This window comes from Arachis ipaensis, chromosome B1 (assembly GCF_059453495.1).
Source record: "Arachis ipaensis isolate K30076 ecotype BB chromosome B1, ASM5945349v1, whole genome shotgun sequence".
Classification (NCBI taxonomy): domain Eukaryota; kingdom Viridiplantae; phylum Streptophyta; class Magnoliopsida; order Fabales; family Fabaceae; genus Arachis; species Arachis ipaensis.
In genome coordinates, this window is record NC_142436.1 from 14,309,660 (window position 1) to 14,335,523 (window position 25,864).

A 25,864-nucleotide genomic window follows, 5' to 3' on the forward strand; every position below is an offset into this window, starting at 1 on the left:
AGTGCCCCAGGAGATGATGGATTTACAGCAAAGTTCTTTCATACATTCTGGAGCATTGTGGGTAGAGATGTTTTCTCGGCTGTGAAGAGCTTCTTTCTAGGAGGCAGATTACTCAGGAGCTTCAACCATACACATATCTGTCTTATCCCTAAGCTCCCCGGTGCCAGAGACATGTCCCAGGTGAGACCCATTAGCCTCTCTACAGTAGTATACAAGATTATCTCAAAAATCCTTGTCCATAGACTGCAACACTTTATGAATCTCTTAGTTAGTCCGAACCAAAGTGCCTTCCTGAAAGGTAGACTGATTTCGGACAATGTTCTTATTGCACATGAAGTTATGCACTACCTAAAAACAAAGAGATTTGGGAATGTATTTGAGATGGCCATAAAACTGGATATGAGCAAAGCGTACGATCGAGTAGAGTGGCCTTTTCTTTGGTTTATGATGGAACATCTAGGGTTTGATGCAAGATGGATTGGGTGGATTAAAGAGGTTGTTACGACTGTTTCTTACTCTGTTGTTGTGGAAGGACAACCATTTGGCTATTTTCGGCCAAGTAGAGGTATCCGGCAAGGTGACCCTCTCTCCCCGTATCTTTTTCTCTTCTGTGCGGAAGGACTCTCCTTCCTGCTACACAAAGCAGAGCAAAACAGGAGTTTACAAGGGATCCAAATCACTAGAAGGTGCCCGTCTGTCAACCACCTCCTCTTTGCAGACGACTCTATCCTCTTTTGTAAAGCGTCTTCTAACTGCTGTGATAATATTTTGGATTTACTGGGTGACTATGAAAGCTTTAGTGGACAAACAGTCAACCTAAATAAGTCGGCTATATTCTTCAGTAAAAACACTCCACAGAATACCAGAAGCTTATTGGCTGGGAATCTAAATATCCAACATATTGGGACCCAAGATAAGTACCTGGGCCTGCCGTCTACTATCCAGAGATCAAAAAAGGCAACATTTGGGGCTATTAAAGATAGAGTTCGAAAAAGAGTTGAAGGCTGGAAACGCAAGCTACTCTCAGCTGGAGGGAGACATGTCTTAATTAAGGCGGTAGGAGAAGCTGTCCCGATCTACACACTGTCATGCTTCAAACTGCCTGACTCGTTAATTCAGGAAATTCACGGCATTTTAGCCCGCTTTTGGTGGGGTCAGAAGGGAGAGGAACGGCGGATTAGCTGGGTCAGCTGGGACATGATGACTAGGCCGAAATTGGAGGGAGGCTTGGGATTTAAGAATCTAAAGGCACAAAACCTGGCACTTCTAGGCAAACAATGCTGGAGAATAGCAACACAGCCTAATTCAATATTGGCTAGAATCCTAAAAGGCAAGTATTTTCGATATACAGATATTATGAGAGCGGAGGTAGGGAACTTACCGTCCTGGGGCTGGCGAAGCATCCTGGAAGGGCGAAAAGTCACCGAGAAAGGCTTAATCTGGCAAATAGGTCCTGCTTCTGAGGTGAACATCTTCTCTGATCCATGGATTCCGCCTCAGCAACAATTTACCCCTCCCATCAGGTTAAACTCCCTTGCCACAAATCAACCAGTCTCACGGGTCAGCCACCTGATGCACGAAAACAACGAGTGGAATCAACAGCTCATTTCCTCAATTTTTCCACCAGCCATTACCCAGCAAATTTTAGCAGTAAAAATTGGGGAACAGAGGGATAAGCTTACTTGGTTGTTTCACAAATCAGGTAGATATGAAGTCTCGTCTGGTTACAGAATAGCCTTTACGTTCAACCACGAACCAACTGAGTTGCATCCACACCTCCAGCAAAGACAAGGGATTTGGCGTGACCTCTGGAAGACTAAAGCTCCACCAAAGATCCTCCTTTTCCTCTGGCGTGCTCAGCATGAAAGGCTTCCGACTATGGAACTGCTTCACCAAAGGATCCCCTCAAATTTGGCTACCTGCCCACGGTGCCACACAGCCACGGAAACCATCATACATTGCCTATTCTCTTGTGAGAAAGCTAAAGAAGTGTGGAACAGAAGCCCTTACCATGGAATTACTGCTGGTGAAGAAGAAAATCTGTTCTTCAAGTGTTGGGAGGCGAAGAAGAAACACTTAATTCTTAACCCAACTGAAGAGCAAGACCTAGCCTCATTAGGGATTTATTGCTGGTGTATTTGGCGGTCTCGCAATGACCACGTCTTCGGACAGGGTGCCAAGACTCCCCAAGAAGTGGATGGCCTCGCGAGAAGGATGATTAACTGGGTCTCAACAGCTGCCAACGAACCCCAAATCTGAGTGGGTCTTCTTTTATCTTATCTCTCTGTATTGCAATTTTACGTTAATGCTCTATGTGTAATGAGCCTTAGAGAGGCTACTGTCTCTCTCTTCTTTTGTCTTTACTAAGTCACATTTGGACAGTTATTTCCTTTTTTTGCTTAAAGGAATAAAGTATCTAATTTCTTTGGAAAAAAAAATTTAAAAAAATACATATATTTCGTTTACGGTATAAACGAGATATTTATCTCAAGATATACACATTTCGCGTTCACTTCGCTTATCTCATTTACCGTGTAAACGAGATACATACAAAATTATTTCGTTTACACTAGAAATATTTATTTCGGTAAATATTTTTTAAATTATTTATTTGAGTAATTATTATATTTAATTTATTTATTAAAATAAAAAATTCCTTGGTGAACTTAGTTATAAAAAAAAATTGGATGTGTAGTATGGACTCCATATCAAAATAGAACTATGCTCATTTGGGCTCGGAAGGCCTAGAGGAAGTGAGTAACCAATATACCAGTTTTTTGTTTTGTGGCCTGATAATGAACAAAATTGGTATTACAAAAAAAACATTCCAAAGAAAACAAAAAAAAAAACAAAATTTGTAATATTGTAAAAAGATTATGTTAGTTTGAGGCTTTGAGCCAACTAACACGATCCACCATAAATAAATCAACTCAAAACAGTGCAGCAACACCCTAAGTCCCTAACCCTAATCACAATTAGAAAAAACAAAATAAAACACTGCACTGAAAAAAAAATATTTTCATATAATATTTCCATTAAGATTAATAGAAATTAGAAACAAGAAAAGGACTAGAGCAAAAGGCATTTTGTGCTCGTTCCAGTTTGGGAAAACGCCCACGAATCAAATGCAGAATCAAAATTAAAAAAGGTCCCTTTGGGCTTTGGGCTTTGGGCTTTGGGCTTTGGGCCAGTTTCATTGTTACCGATACCTAGAAAAAAGAAAAAGAAAAAAACCCTTTTCTTTTCGTGTAAAAATAATATAACAAAAAGTTTCTTTAATTAATTAATATAAGTTAAAAATAATTTTTGTTTTGGTAAAGAGTGTAAAATAATTTTACATTGAAGTTAAATTCTAAGTTGAACATGGAGGAAACAGAAACTATTCTTTTTTCTCAAAGGTAGTAGATTTTATTTCCGTGAAAATAAAATAGATGGTGACATGGATGGAAAGAAAAACTATTTTGCTAACAATTATTATTTATTATTAAACACTCATAAAGACGTACTTTTTACTTTTAACTAATTTTTTTATCACTCATTAACAAATTTTGTTAAATTCTAGTCCTCTCACATTTATAACAAGTGCACATAAAAAACCATACACATATATAAAATACATATTATAAATATATATAATAATACATTTATTTATAAATAAATATATCATAATTTATTTGGTAAGTAATTTTTTATGTGTATATAATCCTTTTATTATTAATAACAAAATAATAATTTTGTATACTTTGTGCTATATAAAGGTAATAAATAAAATGTATTTTGACTTGCACATATGCCAATAATAATAATAAAACTGATGCATATTAAATCACCCATTAAGAACTATTTAGTAAAATATATACAAAATTTAAGTTTTTATATTATTGTTAAGTAATAAATTTGAAAACATTCATTGAACATAATCCATGTAAATCAAATAAAAAAATATCAGACACCATACAAAAAATACATTCAATAAATGCCATTAAGTTTGTCTTAATATTGGGTTTGACTCTTTTGTAGAGCTCAGCCTCTTCCATTTACTCTCTCTCTCTCTTTTCAATCCCAATTTATATTGACCTAATTTTTGCAGACGCATGCGGCTTCTTTTAATTGCGGAACCATTCAATTCTCATCATTTTTGCGTGCAATGATCCCAAATCCATAGATATTTTCCATCTTCATCCATAAACTTTGATTTTTTCTGCAAATTTGTATTTTTTTTATTTTATTTTTATTCATAAATCAAAGAGATACAAAATATTTAATTTAGCCACTTTAATTGTGTCTATTGTCATTTTTGTTTCAAATAAAATTAGATTTTTGTCTGGTGGAGTAGAGGAGAATAGATCTGAGATCTTGCACGCAAAAATGATGTCAATTAATGGGTTCTAATTTTTGCAAACGCATGCAGTTTCTTCCAATCGCGGAATCCATTCAATTCTCATCATTTTTGCATGCAATGATCCCAATTCCAAAGACATTTATCGTCTTCTCCTTGTTTCATCTATGGACTATGATTTCTTCTTGCAGATCTGCATTTTTTATTTTATTTTTGTTTATAAATCAAATGAGATGTAAAACTTTCAATCTAGCCGCTTTGTGTTTATTGTCATTTTTGTTTCGAATAAAATTAAATTTTTCGTTGGTGGAGATGGAGGAGAATAGATCTGAGATCTTGCACGCAAAAATGATGTCAATTAGTGGGTTTATGGATCAGAAGCCAAGTCAGAATCCTACTAATTAACTTATAAGGTAGGTTTTTTTTTTCAATATATATATATATAGTGAAGCTCTGGTTTCAGATTATGATGAAATGTCATGTTAGTTGGTGTTAAATTGGATGCTAATTAAAGATGGTTTGTGTCTTCCATCTTTCTAAGTGATGATAAAAAATTTAGTACTTTTTCAGACATAAATTTAGTATTTTTTCAAACATTGCTCCGGTTGAAGTAGGTGTTGGAATTAAGTTTTACAATAATTTAATTAGAATGAGTAAATTTTTGGAGTAATAATGAACTAATGAAGTAAATGAACCTTAGCAGAAATGGTAATTAGTTAGAATATTTAAGAATTATATTTGTTTTGTTGTTTTGATTGATATGAGTTTAGAGAAGTTGTTCTTATAGAGTGATAGTTGAGAAAAGTGTGTTTAATTTGTATCTCACCATATTGTGACAGAGGCAGGGAAAAAAACTTGTGTTTGGGTTACAGAGAGGGATATAGATTCTGTATCCCAGACCTAAACTTTTTAATGAATTTTTATTTTTGAGCATGTTCTTATTTTCATAATATTCCTATTTTTCCTCCAGTAACTTTATCATCAACTATTTCACTCATTCTCCTGCACTACATGGTAAATAATTTTATCCAACAGATTAGATTACTTCGATTAGAAAAAGCTAAACCAAAGAATTTCACTTTCATCCAAATGAGGAGAGAGATGTAAAACCATTGTAAGAATAGTAATAAAATTTTAATTCACAATAATTTTGATGACAATGTCAAAAGAATTGTTGTGTAGTTAGTGTTTGATGTTTTAGTGTATATGATAGGGTAAATAAAAATAAAAAACTAATAAAAAATGTATGTCATGTATGTTCTAAGTGTTTTGGTGAATGATATCCAACCCCCTCTAAAATAACATGTAAGTTACCCTTCATTATGTGTCACATTATAATTGGTTCTTATCTTAACCATAGTTGGGTTATTTTATAATTTATTATTCTTAAAATATCAAAGCTCCACTACCGTTAATTGAAGCACATTCCACTCCTCTATTCTTTGTTTATCACTTCATCACCTAGATTTGGTCCTTCTAAGCACCGTCGCGTTCGTGACAAGAAGCGCCAACGTCATCGCCATGCCCTCCCACACAACCTCTCTTTCTAGTATAGCCAGCGCCTCTTTTTGCCGTGGATCACTGCTTACCCACATAATTATTGATTAATTTGGTTATTATATTTTTTTATTAAAAAACATATCTTTATTTAATTACGTGATGGAACATATATTTATATGTAAAATATAATATAATAAAATAAATCTATTCAAAGTATTTAAAAGTATAATTAAAATCATGAATATACAAATATAATAATAAAATTTGTACTCCAAACAAATAAACATATTTTTTTTATCATACATATATTATTTAAAAATAAATATATTATTAAAATTAATAACAGAAATTTAAAATGATAAAATTCAACTTTTTTACCGTATTTTTTATAGTATTTTTATTTTTTAATTTTTAATTTATTAGTATTTTATTATTTAATTAATAATTAAACAAATTATTTTTATGAAAAATTATTTTTTATATTATATTAGAGAAGAGATCAATATAACAGTTTAAAAAATAAATTATATAAATATTTAAGAGATAAATATGAAATACATACCTAAGTAATGTTTAGTTTGGCTATTAAATTTTTTTATTAAAACAAATCTTTATTTAATTACACGATAAAACATATATTCATATGTAAAATATAATATAATAACTCTATCTAGAGTACTTAAAAGTATAATTAAAATAAAAAAAAATATTTTTTATCGTACATAAATTATTTTAAAAAATAATAAATTGTTAAAATTAATAACACAAGTTTAAAATGATAAAATCTAACTTTCTTACAAGTATTTTTTATAGTATTTTTATTCTTTTAATTTTTAATTTATTCGTATTTTATTATTTAATTAATGATTAAATAAATTATCTTCATGATAAATTATTTTTTGTATTATCTTAAAGAAGAGACCAATATAACAGTTTAAAAAATAATGTAAAAATGATTTTTAAATAAAAAATAGATAATATTAAAATTTTTAAATACAAAAGTAAATTAGATAGATAGATATTTAAGAGATAAATATGAAATACATGCCTAAAATAAATAAAACAGACAAAAATAATTTTCCATTTTTTAAGAGTACTCCCATTTTGTCTGTTTTATTTATTTTAGATATGTATTTCATATTTATCTCTTAAATATTTATATAATTTATTTTTTAAACTGTTATATTAGTCTCTTCTCTAATATAATACAAAAAATAATTTTTCATAAAAATAATTTGTTTAATTATTAATTAAATAATAAAATACTAATAAATTAAAAAAATAAAAATACTATAAAAATACGGTAAAAAAGTTAAATTTTATCATTTTAAATTTCTGTTATTAATTTTAATAATATATTTATTTTTTAAATAATATATGTATGATAAAAAAAATATGTTTATTTGTTTGGAGTACAAATTTTATTATTATATTTGTATATTCATAATTTTAATTATACTTTTAAATACTTTGAATAGATTTATTTTATTATATTATATTTTACATATAAATATATGTTCCATCACGTAATTAAATAAAGATATGTTTTTTTTAATAAAAAAATTTAATAACCAAAATTAACCATTAATTATGTGGATAAGCAGTGATCCATGGCAAAAAGAGGCGCTGACTATACTGGGAAGGACAAGTTATGGGCGACGGAATTCAACGACGTGACTAAGAGATTATGCACTAAAGAAAGAGAAGTTGTGTGGGAGGCCAGTAGATGGCGATGACATTGGCGCTTCTTGTCACGAACGTGACGGTGCTTGGAAGGACCGAATTTAGGTGATGAAGTGATGAACAAAATATGGAGGAGTGGAATGTGCTTCAATTAAAGGGAGTGGAGCTTTGATATTTTAAGAATAATAAATTATAAAATAACCCAACTATGGTTAAGATAAGAACTAATTACAATGTGACACATAATGAAGGGTAACTTACATGTTATTTTAGAAGGGTTGGATAGCATTCACCGTATAATTTAGTTTAACATGTTAAATTATTTAACAATTTTCAACTAACAACTTCACATAAAATCTATTATAAAAAAAATTGTCACCAAATTTTATATTCAGACAAACTTAAAACCAAATTGATTTCCTCTCTCCATATCTATTGTCTTACAATAGGTACAAAAGAACTAAATATATTTTTTGCTTTTTTTTATTTTTCGCCCTTACACTGTATACATTCGCACACACTTTATTATGGATTCCTATAGTAATGTTAGAATTTTTTTTATCTTAACTTTTTCTTTGTTGATAATGATAAATTACCTTTGATTTCTTTAAAAATAAAAAGAAAGAAAAAATCGCCACGAAGAAGAAAAGAGTACCAATATTTATATATATCATAAGATTTAGCACAATTTTTTAGTTGTTTAAATATCAAATTTTGGATCTTTAGGAAGATCATTGAATCTATACCTTTGTATATCTATATATATTTTTTGAATAAATAATCATTTTTTACTATGAAGGATTCGAATGTTAACAAAAGTAATCATAAAAAATTGAAACAAAAATTATATCCATGTATAAGATAAGTTTCGTCTAACAAAAATATCAATTATTAAATTTTTATTTATAATTCTATAAATACCTTTCTTTTTTTCTTTCTTTTTCATTTTTCTTCTATAACTACCACTACAAAATTTACTATCCCACCGAATCTGCTCCTCTGCTCTCACTTCTCCCATATAGCTACCGAATAATCCTTGCCTGTTTTCTCCCATGAAACCTTCGGAATCTTCTCATAATCCCACGAGTTAAGCCTCAAAATAGTCCATAAAATTACACTCGAGTCTCAAAATAATCCCTGAAGTTAATTACCTAAATTTATGGTCAAAGTTTCACTTTAGGACTCAGTAGTCCCTGAGACATTTTCCGTTCATCGGAACCTCAAAATGACGTCATTTTGGAAAAGAAATAATAAAGGAAAGAAGAAGCGTTGAGAAAAGTCCCCCCGCCCCCAAAAAAAATTCCCAACCCTTTTCCTTTCCCATTCCCAACTCATCCCCATTCCCTCCCCCAACCCTTTCCCTTTCCATTCTGTTTTCCCAACTTGATGCTCTTTTCCTTCCTTTTCCTCTTTTACTTTCCCAATCTGAGATCCTTCTTTTTTCCCTTCTCCTTCCTAACCTGACGCCCTCCACCTCCCCAATCATACTCTCACACTCACAAAGAGCTCTTGTCAACCCTCGCTGTCACCGTCTCTCGATCTCGTCGGCCTCCGTTTCAGTGCTGCGCCGCTCATCCCCCATCCCAACCTAGTCTCTCACACTCAAACACACAGTACAGAGGCAGAGGCACAAAGCCTCAACCTTCTCTGTCATCGTTGCGCCGCTCGCCAGCCTTCGTCTTGTTGCCACGCCACTCGCCAGCCTCCATCTCCGCTCTATCTCCCTCTGCTTCCCTCTTCTTTCTTCTGGTACGGTTTTTTCTCTCAGCCATGATGATTTTTTTTATTTTTTTAGTTATTCAATCATTGTTCTTTAATGTTCTGGGTGATTGTTGCTGCTGATCCTGTTTCAATATAACAATGATTAATTTTAGTTATTTTCTATTATGTAATTATTACTGTTTTTTTATTGTTGCTATTTTTTGTGCTTGTTGCTGTTTAGGTTGATTGGTCTGTTCTGATTAATGCGGTTTTTTTTGTGATATTTTGTGTTGTTGGTTTTTATTTTTGTGATCTGTTGAAGAAGAAGAAGAAGAAGGGGATTTTTTTTAAATATAAAACGACGACGTTTTCTACGCTTCTTTTTTTCTTTTTTTCTTTCTTCAAAACGACGTCGTTTCAAGGTTCTGATGAACGGAAAATACCTCAGGGACTACTATGAGTTCCGGAGTGCAATCTTGAGGATAAATTTGGATAATTATTAACTTTAAGGATTACTTTGAGGCTCGAGTGCAACTTCAGGGACTACTTTGAGACTTAACTCGGATCCCACTAAAAATCGCCACTCTTTGCCTCCGTCTTCTCAGCTGCCTTAAAAGCAGCAGCCTCCGGCGCCCCTTTCTTCGCAAGCATAGCCCTAATCATCACAATCTTTTTCTTGAGCTGCCTTGCAATCCTCTCCTCCTCTTCCCTCACCTTCGCGGCAGGATCAAGAGCAACGGCATCGCGTTCCCTCTGCTTGAGATCGGAGACCATCTTGCGGCGCTTACCGTTGCGCTGCTCCTAGCGGCATTGCTGGTTGCGCAAGAACTCAGCATGAACTCAGTGTGATCCGCCACAATTCGCTGAACCTGCTTCTCAACATAGTACAAGTCAACACCAGTAGTGTCCACCAAGTCAATCACCGAAACTTGTCCTAATCTTCTAACCTCAGAAACCATCTCGTTCCGGATAACATGTAGCGATCGAAATTAAGAAGGATGAGAAAGGAAGAGAAAAGGAGAAGATATTTACGGAATTATAAAAAAATTAATAATTAGCCATTTTTATCAAACAAAACTTATTTTGTATGGTATAACTTTAGTTTTCAATTTTTTATGGTCAGTTTTGTCAGCGTTCAAATTTTTATAGTCAGAAATAACTATTTACTCTATTTTTTCACATTCTTTCTATTTATTGGACTAGCTAGACATTATACTTGGCTAAACTTAAGCAAAATCGGGCCTAACCAGATTAGATCATTTTCACATCTCCTCACCTCTCTTTTTTCTAAATGTAGTGACTCATCATATAAAATTATTCTGTTAAGATTGGAATCTTTTATGAAATTTACAAGTTTGTTAGAATTATGGCTTTGAATTCTATTAAACAATGGTCAATTTAGCAGTTTGACGTCAATAATGCATTATTTTGTGGCAATTTATCGAAGTGGTATACATGGAGCTGCTACTGAGCCTCTCTTCCAATCTTCCAAATCAATGTTGTCATCTCCACAAATATTTGTATGGATTGCGCCAATCTAATCAAATATGATATGAAAAACTCTCCAATCTTTTTCTTTCTCGTGGGTATCAACAAACTATTTTCGATTATAGTATATTCATTAAGATTATGGGAGAAGTGTGAATCTTGTTAATATATGTTGATGATACTGTGGTTATTGGAAATTCCATTTCTGAGATTACAGCCATTAAGTGGACCTTAGAATCTCCTTTTATGATGCATCTTATTGAAAAGATATTAATTGTGTTTTTCAAGAACACATTTATTTAGTTAAAATAGTTATAGATTTTATCTCCAAAAAAAATAGTTATATATTTAACTAGACAATTTTAATATGTTTTGAATAACAATTTATCTTGATGATGAAATAAGATCTTTATATTTTGGATTATTAAAATATATTTTGACTAGATATATGTTGATCATTTCTATTTAACTTTATCAATTATTTAACGAATTTCAATCAAGACAAACTTTTGCAAATAAATAATTCAGATATCAAATATAACTCTACTTTATTACAGTGTATACTACAATCTTTGATATGTTCTAAATCCAAATTCAATACATGCATAACTAGGATTTTCCTATTGCAATTAAACCTACATATATGCATTACTTGTATAATCATGATGTTAGCGTATATGTACACGGTGAACAATGTTACTATCTTTTAAAGAATAAACTAGAATATCTAGAACTTTTAATAATAGAAATTTGTTATCATCCTCAATATAGTTGAAATTCAAAAATTTAAAATCTGAATTAGTGAAATGCATTCATGATTGTCTTTATTCCATAGTATTTATCTTAGTTTGTTTAATCTCACCAAAGTGTCATTCGGATCAAAGTGCAGGTAATCTTGACCACCATCGATATTTGCCACCTATATTCCTCGAAAGTTTATTAGCAGTTCAAATTTTACTCTTCAATATCAATATATCTTTCAAAATATACTAGAAATATAATTAAATTTATTATTTGAATGTTGTAGATTTTGCCAATTCATCTTAATGACCGTTAGTTTTTCATGGTGGTTGAGATGCTTTATGAAATCATGTTATATCTGGACTTATTCAAAGGTCGTACATTGATGCTGGGAGATTTTTTTATTTAAATTAATTAAATATATTATTCAACAAAATTTCGAACTCACATAATATTTATTGATATACACAACTTTACAAATCTAAGATAATGTGACCCAAGACAGATTAAACACATATCTCAAATACTCAGTCACCGAGCTACGATTTAACAAAAACTAAATGTATCTCGGGTGCACCCGGGATATGGCACAATGCGAAGCTGTGCATAAATTGGGTACTCAGTATCTGAGATATAGGCACAATGAGTTTAATGTCAGTGTACCCGAAATATTGTATTATTGTAATGATTTAACTATAACATTATGTACTCGTATTGTTCTATTCGTATGGTTAATTAAATATTTGATTTAAAAAATGTTTCTTGGGTCACAGTACCCGAGATATATAAAGTTGTGTATATCAATAAATATTCTTTGCGTTAAAAATTTCGATAAATAATATATTTAATTAATTTAGATAAAAAAATCTTTGATGCTAAAGCATAAGAGCGTCATTGACGGTGTGATAACATACCTTGAAAAGATTTTATCAGACAAAAACTTCCAAAAAATAACTTTCAATAGAAACTTTTAATTTACTAAGTATAAGTTTCATGAGTTAGTTGTCCCGCAACAACCTACCAAAAAGTGTAAAAATACGAATTTTGTAAGTATGGATTTAATAACACTGCTATTTTTTATAATATTGCTTTATTAATGTGTGACTTGAAATGTGGTGAAGGAATGACGGTGGTATTTGGATTGCTCAATGGATGATCCTCTACCACTATTAGAGAACCAATAAGAAAAATGTCTATATAAATGCGTAGTTTATCCCATGGCATTGTTTATGTCTGATAGGTTGTGAATGATTACTCTAGGATGCGAGTATGTGTCTTGTTGTGGATTTGGTGAACAGAGAGTACAATCCGAAGCAGGATATGATAAAAGATTTCGTTATTTCTACTTGGAATAAAAAGATACATCAATCTGTCCTTCAATCTTAAGATCCTATGATTCTATGATGCTTCTTATTAGACAAATATTAATCGTGTCTTTCAAGAACACATTTATTTAGTTAAAATAGTTATAGATTGTACTAGGCAATTTTAATTTTTTTTTTTGAAGTACGATTTATCTTGATGAAATAAGATTTTTATATTTTGGACTATTAAAATATATCTTGACTAGATATATGTTGATTATTTTCATTTAACTTTATCAATTATTTAACTGATTCAAATCAAGAAAAACTTTCGCACAATAAATAATGCATCATATAATTAATCCAGATGTTTATTACAACTCTACTTTATTATAGTGTATACTACAATCTTTGATATGTTCCAAATCTAAATTATATGCATTACTAGGGTTTTTCTATTGCAATTAAACCTACATATATACATTACTTGTATAATCATTACCTTAGTACATATGTATACGGTAAACAATGCTACTAAATTTTAATGAATAAACCAACTTATCTAGAAATTTTAATAATTAAAATTTTCTATCATCCTTAATATACTTCTAGTTGAAATCCAAAAATTTAAATAACATGTCAAACTATATTTTCGTCACACTATATTAGGTAACGCTACTGCATGCCATTGAACTTTGGATATTGTCCTTGTTGACCAACCTATTCTCTATGGTACAAACAAATCTGAGAATAAAGAAAGGACTTCGAAATTTCAAACTGTGGTACACAATATCTAAAAAATTACTAATCAATAAGTATTAACAATTCTATTTTTAATAATATTATTTAGTCTTGTAATAACCATTGATGACTTCCACATGGTGGGATGGGAACCTCAAAGCTATTATTTAATCTGGAATCAACTAATCCAATCTATAGATGTATAGATTCATCCACTTTTATATTTGGCGTTGCTAATATCCCTTGAGAAGTTATATGGTCTTTGGGAAGCTCCTATGAAAAAAGAAGGCATAAAGTCAAAATTGTTATAAAGTATAACTACAACATAGAATTTTTACCAGTTTATTTTACTGTAAGCAAAGCTTAACGTAATATTGTATCTTACTAACCTTTTCTGTACTAAAGCTAGCTTGTGTGTCCCTACCAGTCTTTTCACCCAAATTGTCACCGTTATTCCTCACAAGACAATTTTTCTTTACATGATCAGCATTGATGCACTTAGTACACCATCGTTTTCCTCTCTCCTTTTTTTTTCTTGGGTGCACCTTTTGTCTTGACCACCAAAGGGTCACTAACAAAGTTTGGTATGGGAGAATTTTTTGTTTACCTTTTCAAGTAGATTTTTGTTCTAGTATTTAGGTCAAACGATAGACTTCATTCATAGTGGCATAGAAAGAATGACCATCTTGAGCTCCTAAGAATATCATCCACGTAGTTACCACTGACAATGTGTCATAACATATTAAAAATTTTCTTTTTCTGTCTTGCACAGTGCTTCGAGCAAAACTTTCATCGGGATATTTTTTGGCATTCTTAGACCATCTTTTTAAAAGAAGACTTTCTGAAAACTTTTTTAAACTTACCTTTTTCATGGTACAAAATATGTGGTTGCAAGGAATGTCTTCACTACTCCACCTACTATATTTACACCCCATATTCTCAATGTTGTGATCATATCCTTTCACACTCCTTACCTTTTAACACAACAGTAGTTTATATGTTTTTCTCATTTATTATATCTAATGCAACCACTCCTTCAATATCTTTTTATACTTTTGGAAGAATTTCTCTTGTGTAAAAATATGCATCACAATGCTCCAATGCATCTAAACCAGTAGTTAGAATAGACTCCCCACACGTAGTTTTAAATTGAGAAACTAATTCATTATGTCTATACTCCTTAAGTGCATGTTCAAAATTTTGGACTAACTCTATACGACTTTGGCAAATACCAATAAACCTCTTGATTAAGTTGTTTATTGCCTCACACCTTGATGTGATTCAAAATCCAACATATAGTTTATCCTGCAAGTAAGCACTTTGCCAACTTTTCTCTTTTCACATTCATTTAAAATCCAATCATTTTCTTCCAATCCATATTTTTTTAGCATATTCTCCCAATATTCTTCAAATTTATCCGGATGTCATACAACATACAAACATTTTCTGAAGTTGTTGGAAAAATCTTTGTTTTTTATGTTTGCCGTTACATTTTTCTGAAGTTGCATTTGGGAAGATTTTTTGAATTATTGCCTTCATTGCCTCATCACCGTCTATGACCACAACACAGAAAAACTTGGTCATCATTACTTCTAGAAAATTTTGCAACAACCATGTATATGTTGTTGCTTGTTCGTCCTCAATCTAGGCAAAGCCAAATATAGCGGTGATGGTTACAACCGGAGAAGATTACTTCTGTACTTATTCTTTTGATAGGTTATATCAAATGTAAGTACATTTATAAAGCACTAATAATTGGCCCTACAAATACCTTCTGCCTAAAATAAATTTGACAGCCAATTTTTATTAGTAGCACAATACCTTGTCATGGCCATGGGGTCAACATCAACTTTCCCAAGTAGATAGTTTATTGTCACATCAAAATCCCAACCAATGAGCTTTCACCACAGATTCTTTCAATGTGGTTATCCATGTCCTTCTTTGTGAAATTGACATTAGTATAACTACCTGTTTGGCCTACCATTAGTCCCATTATTTTAGAGGTTAGTAGATCATTATCATGTATGGTATTCACATGTTCTTTTTGGGCTTTAGTCAACCCTCGATGAGTGGATGGTTTAAAATTAGGTGTACCAACCATTGAGGGACACGATCGTGGTTGTACTTCTCAACTAATTTTCTTACCCTCTAAGTTGAAGTTTTCGTGTCAAAGTATATCGCAAGCATGACTTCACAACTAGTACGAGTCAGCTTTATGCTCCCTCTTCCTATTCGAATTAGAGATGTATTTCTCCTGTCTCTTTCCTTCTTTGTTGCAAAAAAAATCACCTTTTGCGCTGTGTTCCGTCTTTTCCACACTCCATATCACCCTTGTGAACTCCAAACCCAACACACCTTGCATAACTTACAGAAAAGTTATAGCCTACATCCAATGTTTCAAATGTCTGGTTTATAATATCATCGATAGTTATAGAAACACACTTACTACAGCTGCCACCGCAATCACAAGTGCAATTCACATTTTCTTCCACAACAATCATCATGTAATCTTCAACATTGTCTTATGAACAAATTAAGTAATTCTAAATTAACATCCATTGCATCCTGATGAGATTAAATAAACAAAAAGCAATAAATAACAAAAGGCAATCACAATCCATTAGAATTTTGATGCAAAATTAGAGCTGTCAAAATAGTTTTATGTAATATACAAACTTAGGAGCAAATCATGTCGTAAAATTTTAAAGGAGCTAGCTGATTAAGCTAAGTAATTAATCGAGTAAATAGCAACAAATTTAAGGTTCAATGATGATAATCAGTAACATTCATTTCGATGATAATTTTCAGTGACAAATAAACTAGCTCGGTGATATTTTTAGCAATAAATTATTCAAGGTTTAGTGATAACAATTAGTAACAAATTCATGCCGGTGATAATTTTCAGCAACAAAAGACTAATTTAGTGATATCTTCAGCAACAAAATTGAAAAGGAAAGAACATGGAAATTTATTGGAAGTCTCCAAATTGGGGACCAGTTTTTGGTTGTGGGGAGGAAGCTGACAGCGGGGAGGAAGCTGAAGATAGAGAGGAAGTTGACGGCGAGACTCGAAGCAAGAAGACGACAACAAGCACTACAAGAAAATAGAGCTATTTTAACACTTTATTTTTTAACACCATAATTAAATGTCAAAATTAATATATATTTTTGACAAATATCACAAATGTCAATTTGTCTATATTTTCTTGATGAATAATTTGACCGTAAAAAATTACTTCTCAATTTTGACACTCATTTATTTTCAATTTACTCCATTATTTCTCTTCTTTTTCGAGTTCTGTCAATTTTGACATCACACTGCTCTCAATTTGAGATCATACTACTCATTCTTTATCTTCAAAATCTTAATTTATTCTTCAGTTTCAAGATCTCATATCATTCTTTGTTAAAAATTTTTGTTGAGAATATTTTATGGTCAATAAATGTCAAAATAAATAGTATTTTTGATGGTTAATAAATATCACAGAAAATATATTCTCAAATTTTTCTAACAAATTATTTTTGACAACCAATATTTATCAAAATAAGATTTAAACTTTGTTCACAATTACTTATATATTAAAAATACTATTTTTGACAAAACTTTTATTAACATATTTTTATAGTTAAAATAGTGTCAAAATTTATTTTTTTGACAAATTTTAATTCTTTTTTTACACATATAACCCTAAAAAATAATCTATATTATTGTAGTGAAGGACCAATCTTGGGACCTGCTGCTTCTGCCGCCGGCGATGACAAGCGCAAGCCAGTGAGCCACAGTGAGAGAGATGTGAGAGCTCGAGCTTTAGTGAGAAAGTGATGTTGAGGGGGGAGACGGCGAAGGCTAGGATTTTGATGAACGACATCGTTTTGGAAAGTAAAGAAAAAGATTTAAGCATGACCCAGTCTGGGTTATGTAAATCGGCCAGATTGAACTGGGTTTAATAACTATGACATGGACAATTGGATTTACTTTTGTTGCTATAATAAATTGATTTTGTTATAATTTTTTTTTATTACGGATTAAATTATTGACCGATTTAATAAATATATCCAATGATAATATGACATATAAACATCTTTAAAAAAGATATTTTTAGTGTTTTTATCTGATTATCCCCCAATTTATAATTATATATTTATTAGTCCAAATATTAGGGACCAAAATAATATTTTATTCTTTAATATAATGTGTATTTTTTTTTAGGATATCCTCTAATCTATATAAATAGGAATTTAAACTTTTGATATTTATTTAAGCTGATTAATAAGTTAATCACTAGACAAACTAAGTTGATTATATAATTATACTTTAATATTAAAATTATTAGGCTTATTGGCTAAACTACCCAATAGAAAGGCCTAGTATGTGTTTGGATTACAGTTTACAAACGGGAGTTTGAATAAAATTGATTTTGCAAACTTGATTTTAATGAAAAGTAAGTTTGTGTTAAAGTGATTTATATTTGGCAATCTTTGCATCAAAATGAATTATAGTAAAATAAATGTTGTTTGGATTATACTACTCAAAATCACTTTTAGATAAAAAATTACTAAAATAGACATCAACTTAAATAATTTTTGTATATTATCTTGTCATTTTAATTTAGATGATTGAATAGATCTTATTAATTAATTCTATAATAAAATTAATATTTATACACTAAAATAAAAATAATATATAAAAATTGGCAAAATATATTTTTAATTAAAACTAACAATATAAATTTTAGAGAATACTAAGAATAATAAAAAAAATTAAATATTTATCTTGGTAGTAATTGAAATAAATCAAAAAAATTTATGATATTTTTTATATAGTATATTTTTAGTACTTTTAGTATTCTTTTTTGTATACTATAATTTATTATTATTATTATTATTATTATTATTATTATTATTATTATTATTATTATTATTATTATTATTATTATTATTATTATTATTTACAATTAATTTTTTGTTTAATTTACTTTACCTAATAGAATCAATAAATTATATTATAAAAAGATAATAAAAAATAATACAAAAAATTATAATTATAAAAATGTATAATATCAAATAAATAATTAATAAAAAATAAAAATAATAAAAAATAAAAAAGAGCGTTCATGTAAACAAAAATAATAAGAATTTCATAAATAATATAATAACATGCATAAAGGGTAAAGTTGGTAAAAGGTAAATAAAGATGGAGTATTGATGGTTAAAAATCCGTTGGTGAAACGCAGAAACTCAAAATTATAGCTTCTTGTAAACGTGGGTTTTGAAAGCAAAATCACTTCTGCGTTCATGAATAAAAAATTTGCCAAACCAAAAATTGAAACTTTTAAGAAGGCTAAATGTACTTCTTCTCTTGTAATGTGTTTGCCAAACACATCCCTAGTCGTGTTCTATAGACAAAAGATGAGGCATGTTTCCTAATTATACAAAAAGTGGGTCAGCTGTCCAATTGTGTGGATTAGTTTGGAATGGCTCTTAGTTAGAAAATACGGATAATGATATAGATACGGGACTTGATATTGAGATAGGGATATTTATAAAAGGTTTAATTATTTTGTTAGTTTTTATAATTTTGTGAAATTTTTAATTAGGTTTTTACATTTTTTTAATTGGTTCTTTGTATTAAATTTTTTTTAATTAAGTCCCTCTTAGCAGTAATTGGCTTAATTTTATAGGGACCCAACTAAAAAAAAAGATGGTGCAAGGACCCAAATAAAAAGAAAAAAAGTGTAGGGACCCAATTAAAAAAAATTTGGTACAAGAATTCAATTAAAAAAAAAAAATATAGGGACCTAATTACAAATTTTGCAAAACTATAGGGACCAATAATTAAACTTTTATAAAAATATAAAGTAATTTTAAAAAAATCGTAATAATTTTTTTATATTAAAATAGAAACTAATATTATTAAACATTTTTATTATTTTTTTAGTTGTGTAAATTATTTTAATTAATTTTTTGTTTTAATAAATAATAATGTATGTTATTTTAAAACTTATTTAAAAAATATAAGTTAAGAATAAAATTAAACAAGTCAATACATGATGGTATTTGGACGAATTCAAACTTATCCAAAAAAATATTTTAATTTTAATTTTTATTTGAGATACAATTGAATACGAAAGATATATGTGTTGAACGAATATATTGAATAAATATCATATTCAAAATGTATTCGGTATATAAAAACGACAATTTAATAAAATATCTATACTTTATAAACTTTTACATTTGAGACTTATTATGATAGAAAGAAAAAAATGACCACAAAAATGATTTTTTTTAATAGATAATTAAATACCTATTGAAAAAATAGATCATTTTATTCTTATTAATCTTTTAAAATAAATTATATACTTATTTTATTTTCATCGCCAAAAACCTCGTCATCATATAGAATTATCCCTTATATTTTTCTGGTCGACTTTTCGTCTATTTTATATCTTTTAAGTCCATGAAAAAAACTAAGCTGAGATTATGGGTTTTTTTATTTATAAAAAAATATTAAATGATATATATATATATATATATATATATATATATATATATATATTGCCTTATAATTGCCTTTTTTATGTGATTTTTATATTTTTTTCAAATCTTTTGTGTTTTATATGTTTTCTTTTTTTTAAATTTTTTGTGTTCTCTTTTTTTTTTTGGTGTTATTTTTGTTTTCTATATTCTCTTTATTCACAAATCAATGCTCTTTAATTTGATTTGATTTGAAGATTTAGATAAGTTTTTTTTTTTAAACCAAGCTGTAAAATTAAGTTTGAACATGTATTTTATTTTCAAAGACAATGAATAATGCAAGTTCACACTGTCAGTTGAATCAGGGCGAATTGAATTATTATTTTGAAATGAATCAAGTAGATGAGATTTGCACTACAAGAAAATAGAGTTATTTTAACATTTTATTTTTTAACACCATAATTAAATGTCAAAATTAATATATATTTTTGACAAATATCATAAATGTCAAATTTTCTATGTTTTCTTGATGAATAATTTGACCGTAGAAAATTACTCATCAATTTTGACACTCATTTGTTTTCAATTTACTCCACTATTTTTCTTCTTCTTTGGCTCTGTTAATTTTGACATTACACTGCTCTCAGTTTAGGATTATACTACTCATTCTTTATCTTCAAAATCTCAAGTTATTCTTTAGTTTCAAGATCTCATCTCATTCTTTGTTAAAATTTTTTGTTGAGAATATTTTATAGTCAATAAGTGTCAAAATAAATAGTATTTTTGACAATTAATAAGTATCACAGAAAATATGTTCTCAAAATTTTCTAACAAATTATTTTTGACAGTCAATATTTATCAAAATAAGATTTAAATTTTTTTCACAATCACTTATATGTTAAAAATACTATTTTTGACAAAACTTTTATTAACATATTTTCACAGTTAAAATAGTGTCAAAATTTATTTTTTTGACAAATTTTAATTTTCTTTTACACGTTATAACCCTAAAAAATAATCTATATTGTTATAGTGTTGGTTTGAACTTCGTTAGTATTTGATGCTCCTATAGTTGAATAATTTCGTTTTTATTTGTGAAAATTGGTGTTCATAGTCGAAGGTTTGAATTTGAATGTAATGTAGAATTTTTGAATTTTTTTTCGTTGAATCTATTTTTTCCTAGTTTTCGGTGCATTTGCAAAGACATTTTGGTTTAATTAGGAACAGTTTTCGGTGTTTTTTCAATTATTGTGTGATGTTGATGAATAGTTTATGTCAAAAGGTTGGAATGCCTTTTAACACACTTGAAGAAGTTGTTGCTGCTTCTTTTTCTTCTTCTCATTTTTTTCTCATTTTTCTCTTGTATTATTGTTGTTATCATCATCGTTGTCTTCTTTATGTATGTATATATGTATGTATGTATAACAGTTCAAATCCAGAATGCACCGAAATTCTTTAATAATGACGACACACAAACAAATTCAATTTAAAACAAGTTCAGACTAAAAATATACCTTATTTAAATCCAGAATGCACTGCAATTACTTAATAATGATGACATACAAACAAACTCAGTTCAAAACAAGTTTAGAAAAAAAGTACACCGAAAATCAAATTCAGATGCACCGAAATTACTTAATGAAGATGACACACAAACAAATTCAATTCAAAACAAGCACAGATAAAAGAAGAAGAGAAAAAGAAAAAAATGCAATAACAATAAAAGAACAACGATGAGAAGGAAACACGCGAAAAGGAAGAAGGAACCCGAAAAAGAAGGAGTTGGAACGCGAAGAAGAAAGATGAGAAGAAGAAGGAGAAGAAATATAAAGAAAAAAAAGGAAGAGGAGGAGGAGAAGAATGTAAAAACTGTTTTATATAATTGGAGCATGTATTCATGCTCCATTAATAAAATTGATTTTTAATAGGTTTAGACTAACTTAATTAGATTTAATTATAAAAAGATTTGAAAGTGTAGAATAATTATTATTATTACCATCATTATCTTTTCAATTGAATTTGGTTAATCTCTAATCGATTTGAATTATCAAAATAATCATAATCAAATATTCATTGTATGTGGAGATATAGAATTTCTTTCAATAAGTATATAATTACAAATTTAGTGAAATTAAATTGAAGACTTTCAACCTACAACACATTAATCCTATACACATTTTCCCAATCACTCCCCTGTCCTTGAGGGAACACAAATTTGAACTAAGACTATAGACAAAGAGACACCCAACACACACCCACAACTAATGAATTTAAAGTACACAACAATTTGAAAGATTGGTAATAAATTCACAAGTTCAAAGGCCAGTTTCAAACGGAACACCAGTCCCAGGAATCCACGATCCACCATCCAAGAAATTAGCAACAGTAAATTTCAAAGCCTCAGTAGGGTTGGTAATAACATGAAAGCCAGGCCATTTGACCCTCCCTGCAGTGTTAGCACCTGCTCCAATATTCATATACTCTCCATAATACAATGTATTCAAAGCAAAGCTTCCCGCCCATGGCATCCACCCTGCCGGTTGAATCAAACCGTCCAGGCTACTCTTGACCACCACCGTTCTTGAGTACTTCTGCCACGGCCGGCCAAGGAAGCACTTGACAGATCCCTGAACTGGCTTCAGATCTGAAGCCGCCATGATGCGGCAGTTGTGGATGACAATGCCGGTGTTCTCGTTGGGATCGGTTCTCCCTTGTGCTGTCACTGCGTTCTGTTGCTTACTCATTGGTTTTCTCAAGAAGATGTTGCAGTTTTGGAAGAGGGCGACAGCGTCACCGAAGATGAAGTCTATGGTGCCGTAGATGTCGCAGTCGCGGTAGAATTGGCGTTGGGAAAGGACGTATAAGGTGTCTTGGTAGCCTCTGAAGCTACACCGGTAGAACACGGAGTGATCGGAGCTGGAAAGAAGTGCCACCGCTTGGTGCTTCTGTGGCCCAGCACTGTTCTCAATTGTTAAGTCCCTGGCGATGAACCCATCACTCGAAACCGCTGAATCAAAGGAACCCAGTCAAGCCACAAACGTAACGTTACTTCAATGCATCAACTTACTCTAAATTACTCGAAAGAAGGGATTTATAAATTTTGAATTTTATTTTAGATAGTAAAATATAATTTATTATTATTTATTTTATAGATAGAATAAGAGAAAATATAATTAAAAAAATTATTTAATAATAAAAAATTTATTTTATTTTTTAAAATAAAAATTTAAAATTTAGAGAATCTAAATTTAAATTTAAAAAACTAGTAGTATTTAATAAAATTTACCTTTGATAAAATTTAGTAAAAACCTATGAAGTATGGACACTTCACTGAGTTATTGTGTCTGCGTGTCAGACATATTTTGGACACGACACTCACCGACACTCGTCCGACACGCGTGTCTACTGTGTCCAACTGTGTCTTAATAAAAAATAAATTTTTTTTCTCTGGACACGCTGGACACACCTAAATATTATTACGTGTCCGCATGTCCAGTCTTATTCTTAAGATATATTCTTAAAATAAATTTAGATATAGTATATATTATTATTTATTAAAACAAAAAATATTTTAAATACTTGATATAATTAAAATAAGATATTAAAAATAATTAAAAATTTTATTTTATATTTTAATATCAATAAAATATCAAAATATCATTACAATTTATCTAAAAAATATTTTATATTTTATATATATGCGTGTCCCCGTGTCATGTAAGATTTTAAAATTCTCTTGTCGACGTGTCCCATGTCGTGTCGTGTCATACATCATAGGTAAAAACTCACAAAAATGTTTGTTTTTTATGAAGTTAATCATTAAAAATAGTTAAATAATTTAATATATTTAATTAAATTATTATTTAATAAATTTTAATTATTAATTTTATATGAGATAATTTTTATTATAAAATTTTTATATAAAATTATAAATTTAATAATGATTAATATTTTAATATTTAATTACGTAACGATTATATCAATTACATTTTTATATTAGCCATGTAATTATTTTAAAAAATAGATATAATTAAATAATTATTATAAAAAATATTTTATACTATCAATTATTTTTTAACTTGAATAATATATATATTTCTTACTTTATATATAAAAGAAAGAAGTTAGTTAGCCTATTGTGATAAGTTATAGCGGCTTTCTCAAAGGAAATTAACATTATTTCTTAAAAATAATAATAATTTAGTATAATAATTAATAATATATATAAAATAAATATAAAAAATTAAATATATTAAATAATTAATATTAATTAGTTTTTTATTATAAAATTATTTTTATTTTTTATTTTTTTAAAAAAAATTTAAAATTTAAGATTTAAAAGTTAAAAATAATCGGAAAAATGATGTGAACTCTATTAACAATGAATGAAATAATAAGAAGATGATATTGATATAAGGTATGTACTTACTAAAAGTAGCTGAACCAACAGTGGTGGAGCCGTCTTGATAATTCTTGCTACCCGTAATAATGGTAGCTCCAATACCATCCCCAAACATCATCAAATTCTTTATACCTCCCTTTATGTTCACACTCTCCCGGTAAACACCAGCTTTCACGTACACAACCACTCGACCATTCTTATTCAGCCTACCGGCCGCCGCCACGCCCTCCGAAACACTCTTGTAATTCCCACTCCCGTCCTGTGCCACCACAATGTCCGCCTTCGGTGCCGCCGTTCCCGGCAAAGCCTGAAGAAGCCTCCTGTCGGAAGGAGATAGCCACTCTGGGAAGCCATTAAAAGAAAGCAATTTTCGACCGCGGCGAACAACCGGGTCTTTTGGTAACGAAGTCAAGGACGTTAATGTATTGCTAATGGCCAAAGAGTTGCTCAGCAACTTGGATAAGTTGCTTGAAATGGATGGAAAGTAGTTTAGGTAGTGAGATGAAAGGTTAGAATCAAGAAAACCGTTTTGGCATGTTTGTTGATTCGCAATAGAAGCACTTTGCCATGTTAACCTGTCGTTTAGATTGTTTGAGTTCATTGAACGGTTGAGCTGATAGATTGTATTCTCATAGAGTTCCAAACAATCTTCCCATGCGGACTTGGCTCTCTTGTCTTTGAAATCGTTGGATTCCATGGTTGATGAGACAAGTTTGTGTGCTACTATTGCTTGGTCCATGGTGACCTTAAGGGCCATGTCATGGAAGGAATAATAAGAAGAGGAAACATCACTTGATGATGATGAAATTGAATAATTGGTAGTGCCAATGTAATGGTTACAAAGAGTGGGATATGGAGTTTGATTGCATGATAACTTATCAGTGCCATGCACAATAATGAAGAGAGAATAAAAGGCTAAAATAATGTACGCAATGACCAAGTTGCCCATTCTGAAAATGAAATGACCAATAGGTTCTATTTGTATAATAATAAGGCAACCTAGATAGGTAGCAATGAGAGAATTATATTCTTAGCTTGTATATATTTGGATTATTGTTGAATGCTGATGAATGAAAAGTGCCAGTGAAGAGGTGCTATTTATAGGCCAAAAAGGTATGGATAATTCTTATTTGTGAGTGATACAATACAGTTGAGGTATTAATAATGTGGGTTTTGTATTTTCTAAAGTTGTTGACTAACCTATTTAAGGGCAATGTGGATTATGTTCTATCTCCGTGTCAATTAAAATAAAAAAAAGTATAGTAGTTCATCTGGAAAATAATAAAAATTAAATAAAGTATGGTTTAATTTGGTTTTTCAAAACCTAATTGTCTGGTATAATTAAGGACCAATATTTAAAAATGTATTCTATATTCATATGATATTTTTATTTATAACTAAAATGTGGCACTTATTTAAATTCAAAAATATTATTTTATACACTAAAATCAGCCATTATGTATTTATATATAAATATATGTAGTTTAAT

The 25,864-nt window shown here is 29.9% G+C and overlaps 1 protein-coding gene across 1 annotated transcript; it reads right to left on the bottom strand.

Moving 5' to 3' along the window:
* Positions 1-22,161: 22,161 nt before the first annotated feature.
* Positions 22,162-25,425, bottom strand: LOC107646806 (pectinesterase-like). The gene is made up of 2 exons (XM_088502393.1): positions 24,403-25,425; positions 22,162-22,980 (listed from the first exon to the last, which is right to left on the bottom strand). The coding sequence occupies exons 1-2, from the start codon at positions 25,322-25,324 to the stop codon at positions 22,289-22,291; spliced, it is 1,614 nt and encodes a 537-aa protein (XP_088358519.1). The 5' UTR covers positions 25,325-25,425; the 3' UTR covers positions 22,162-22,288.
* Positions 25,426-25,864: the final 439 nt, after the last annotated feature.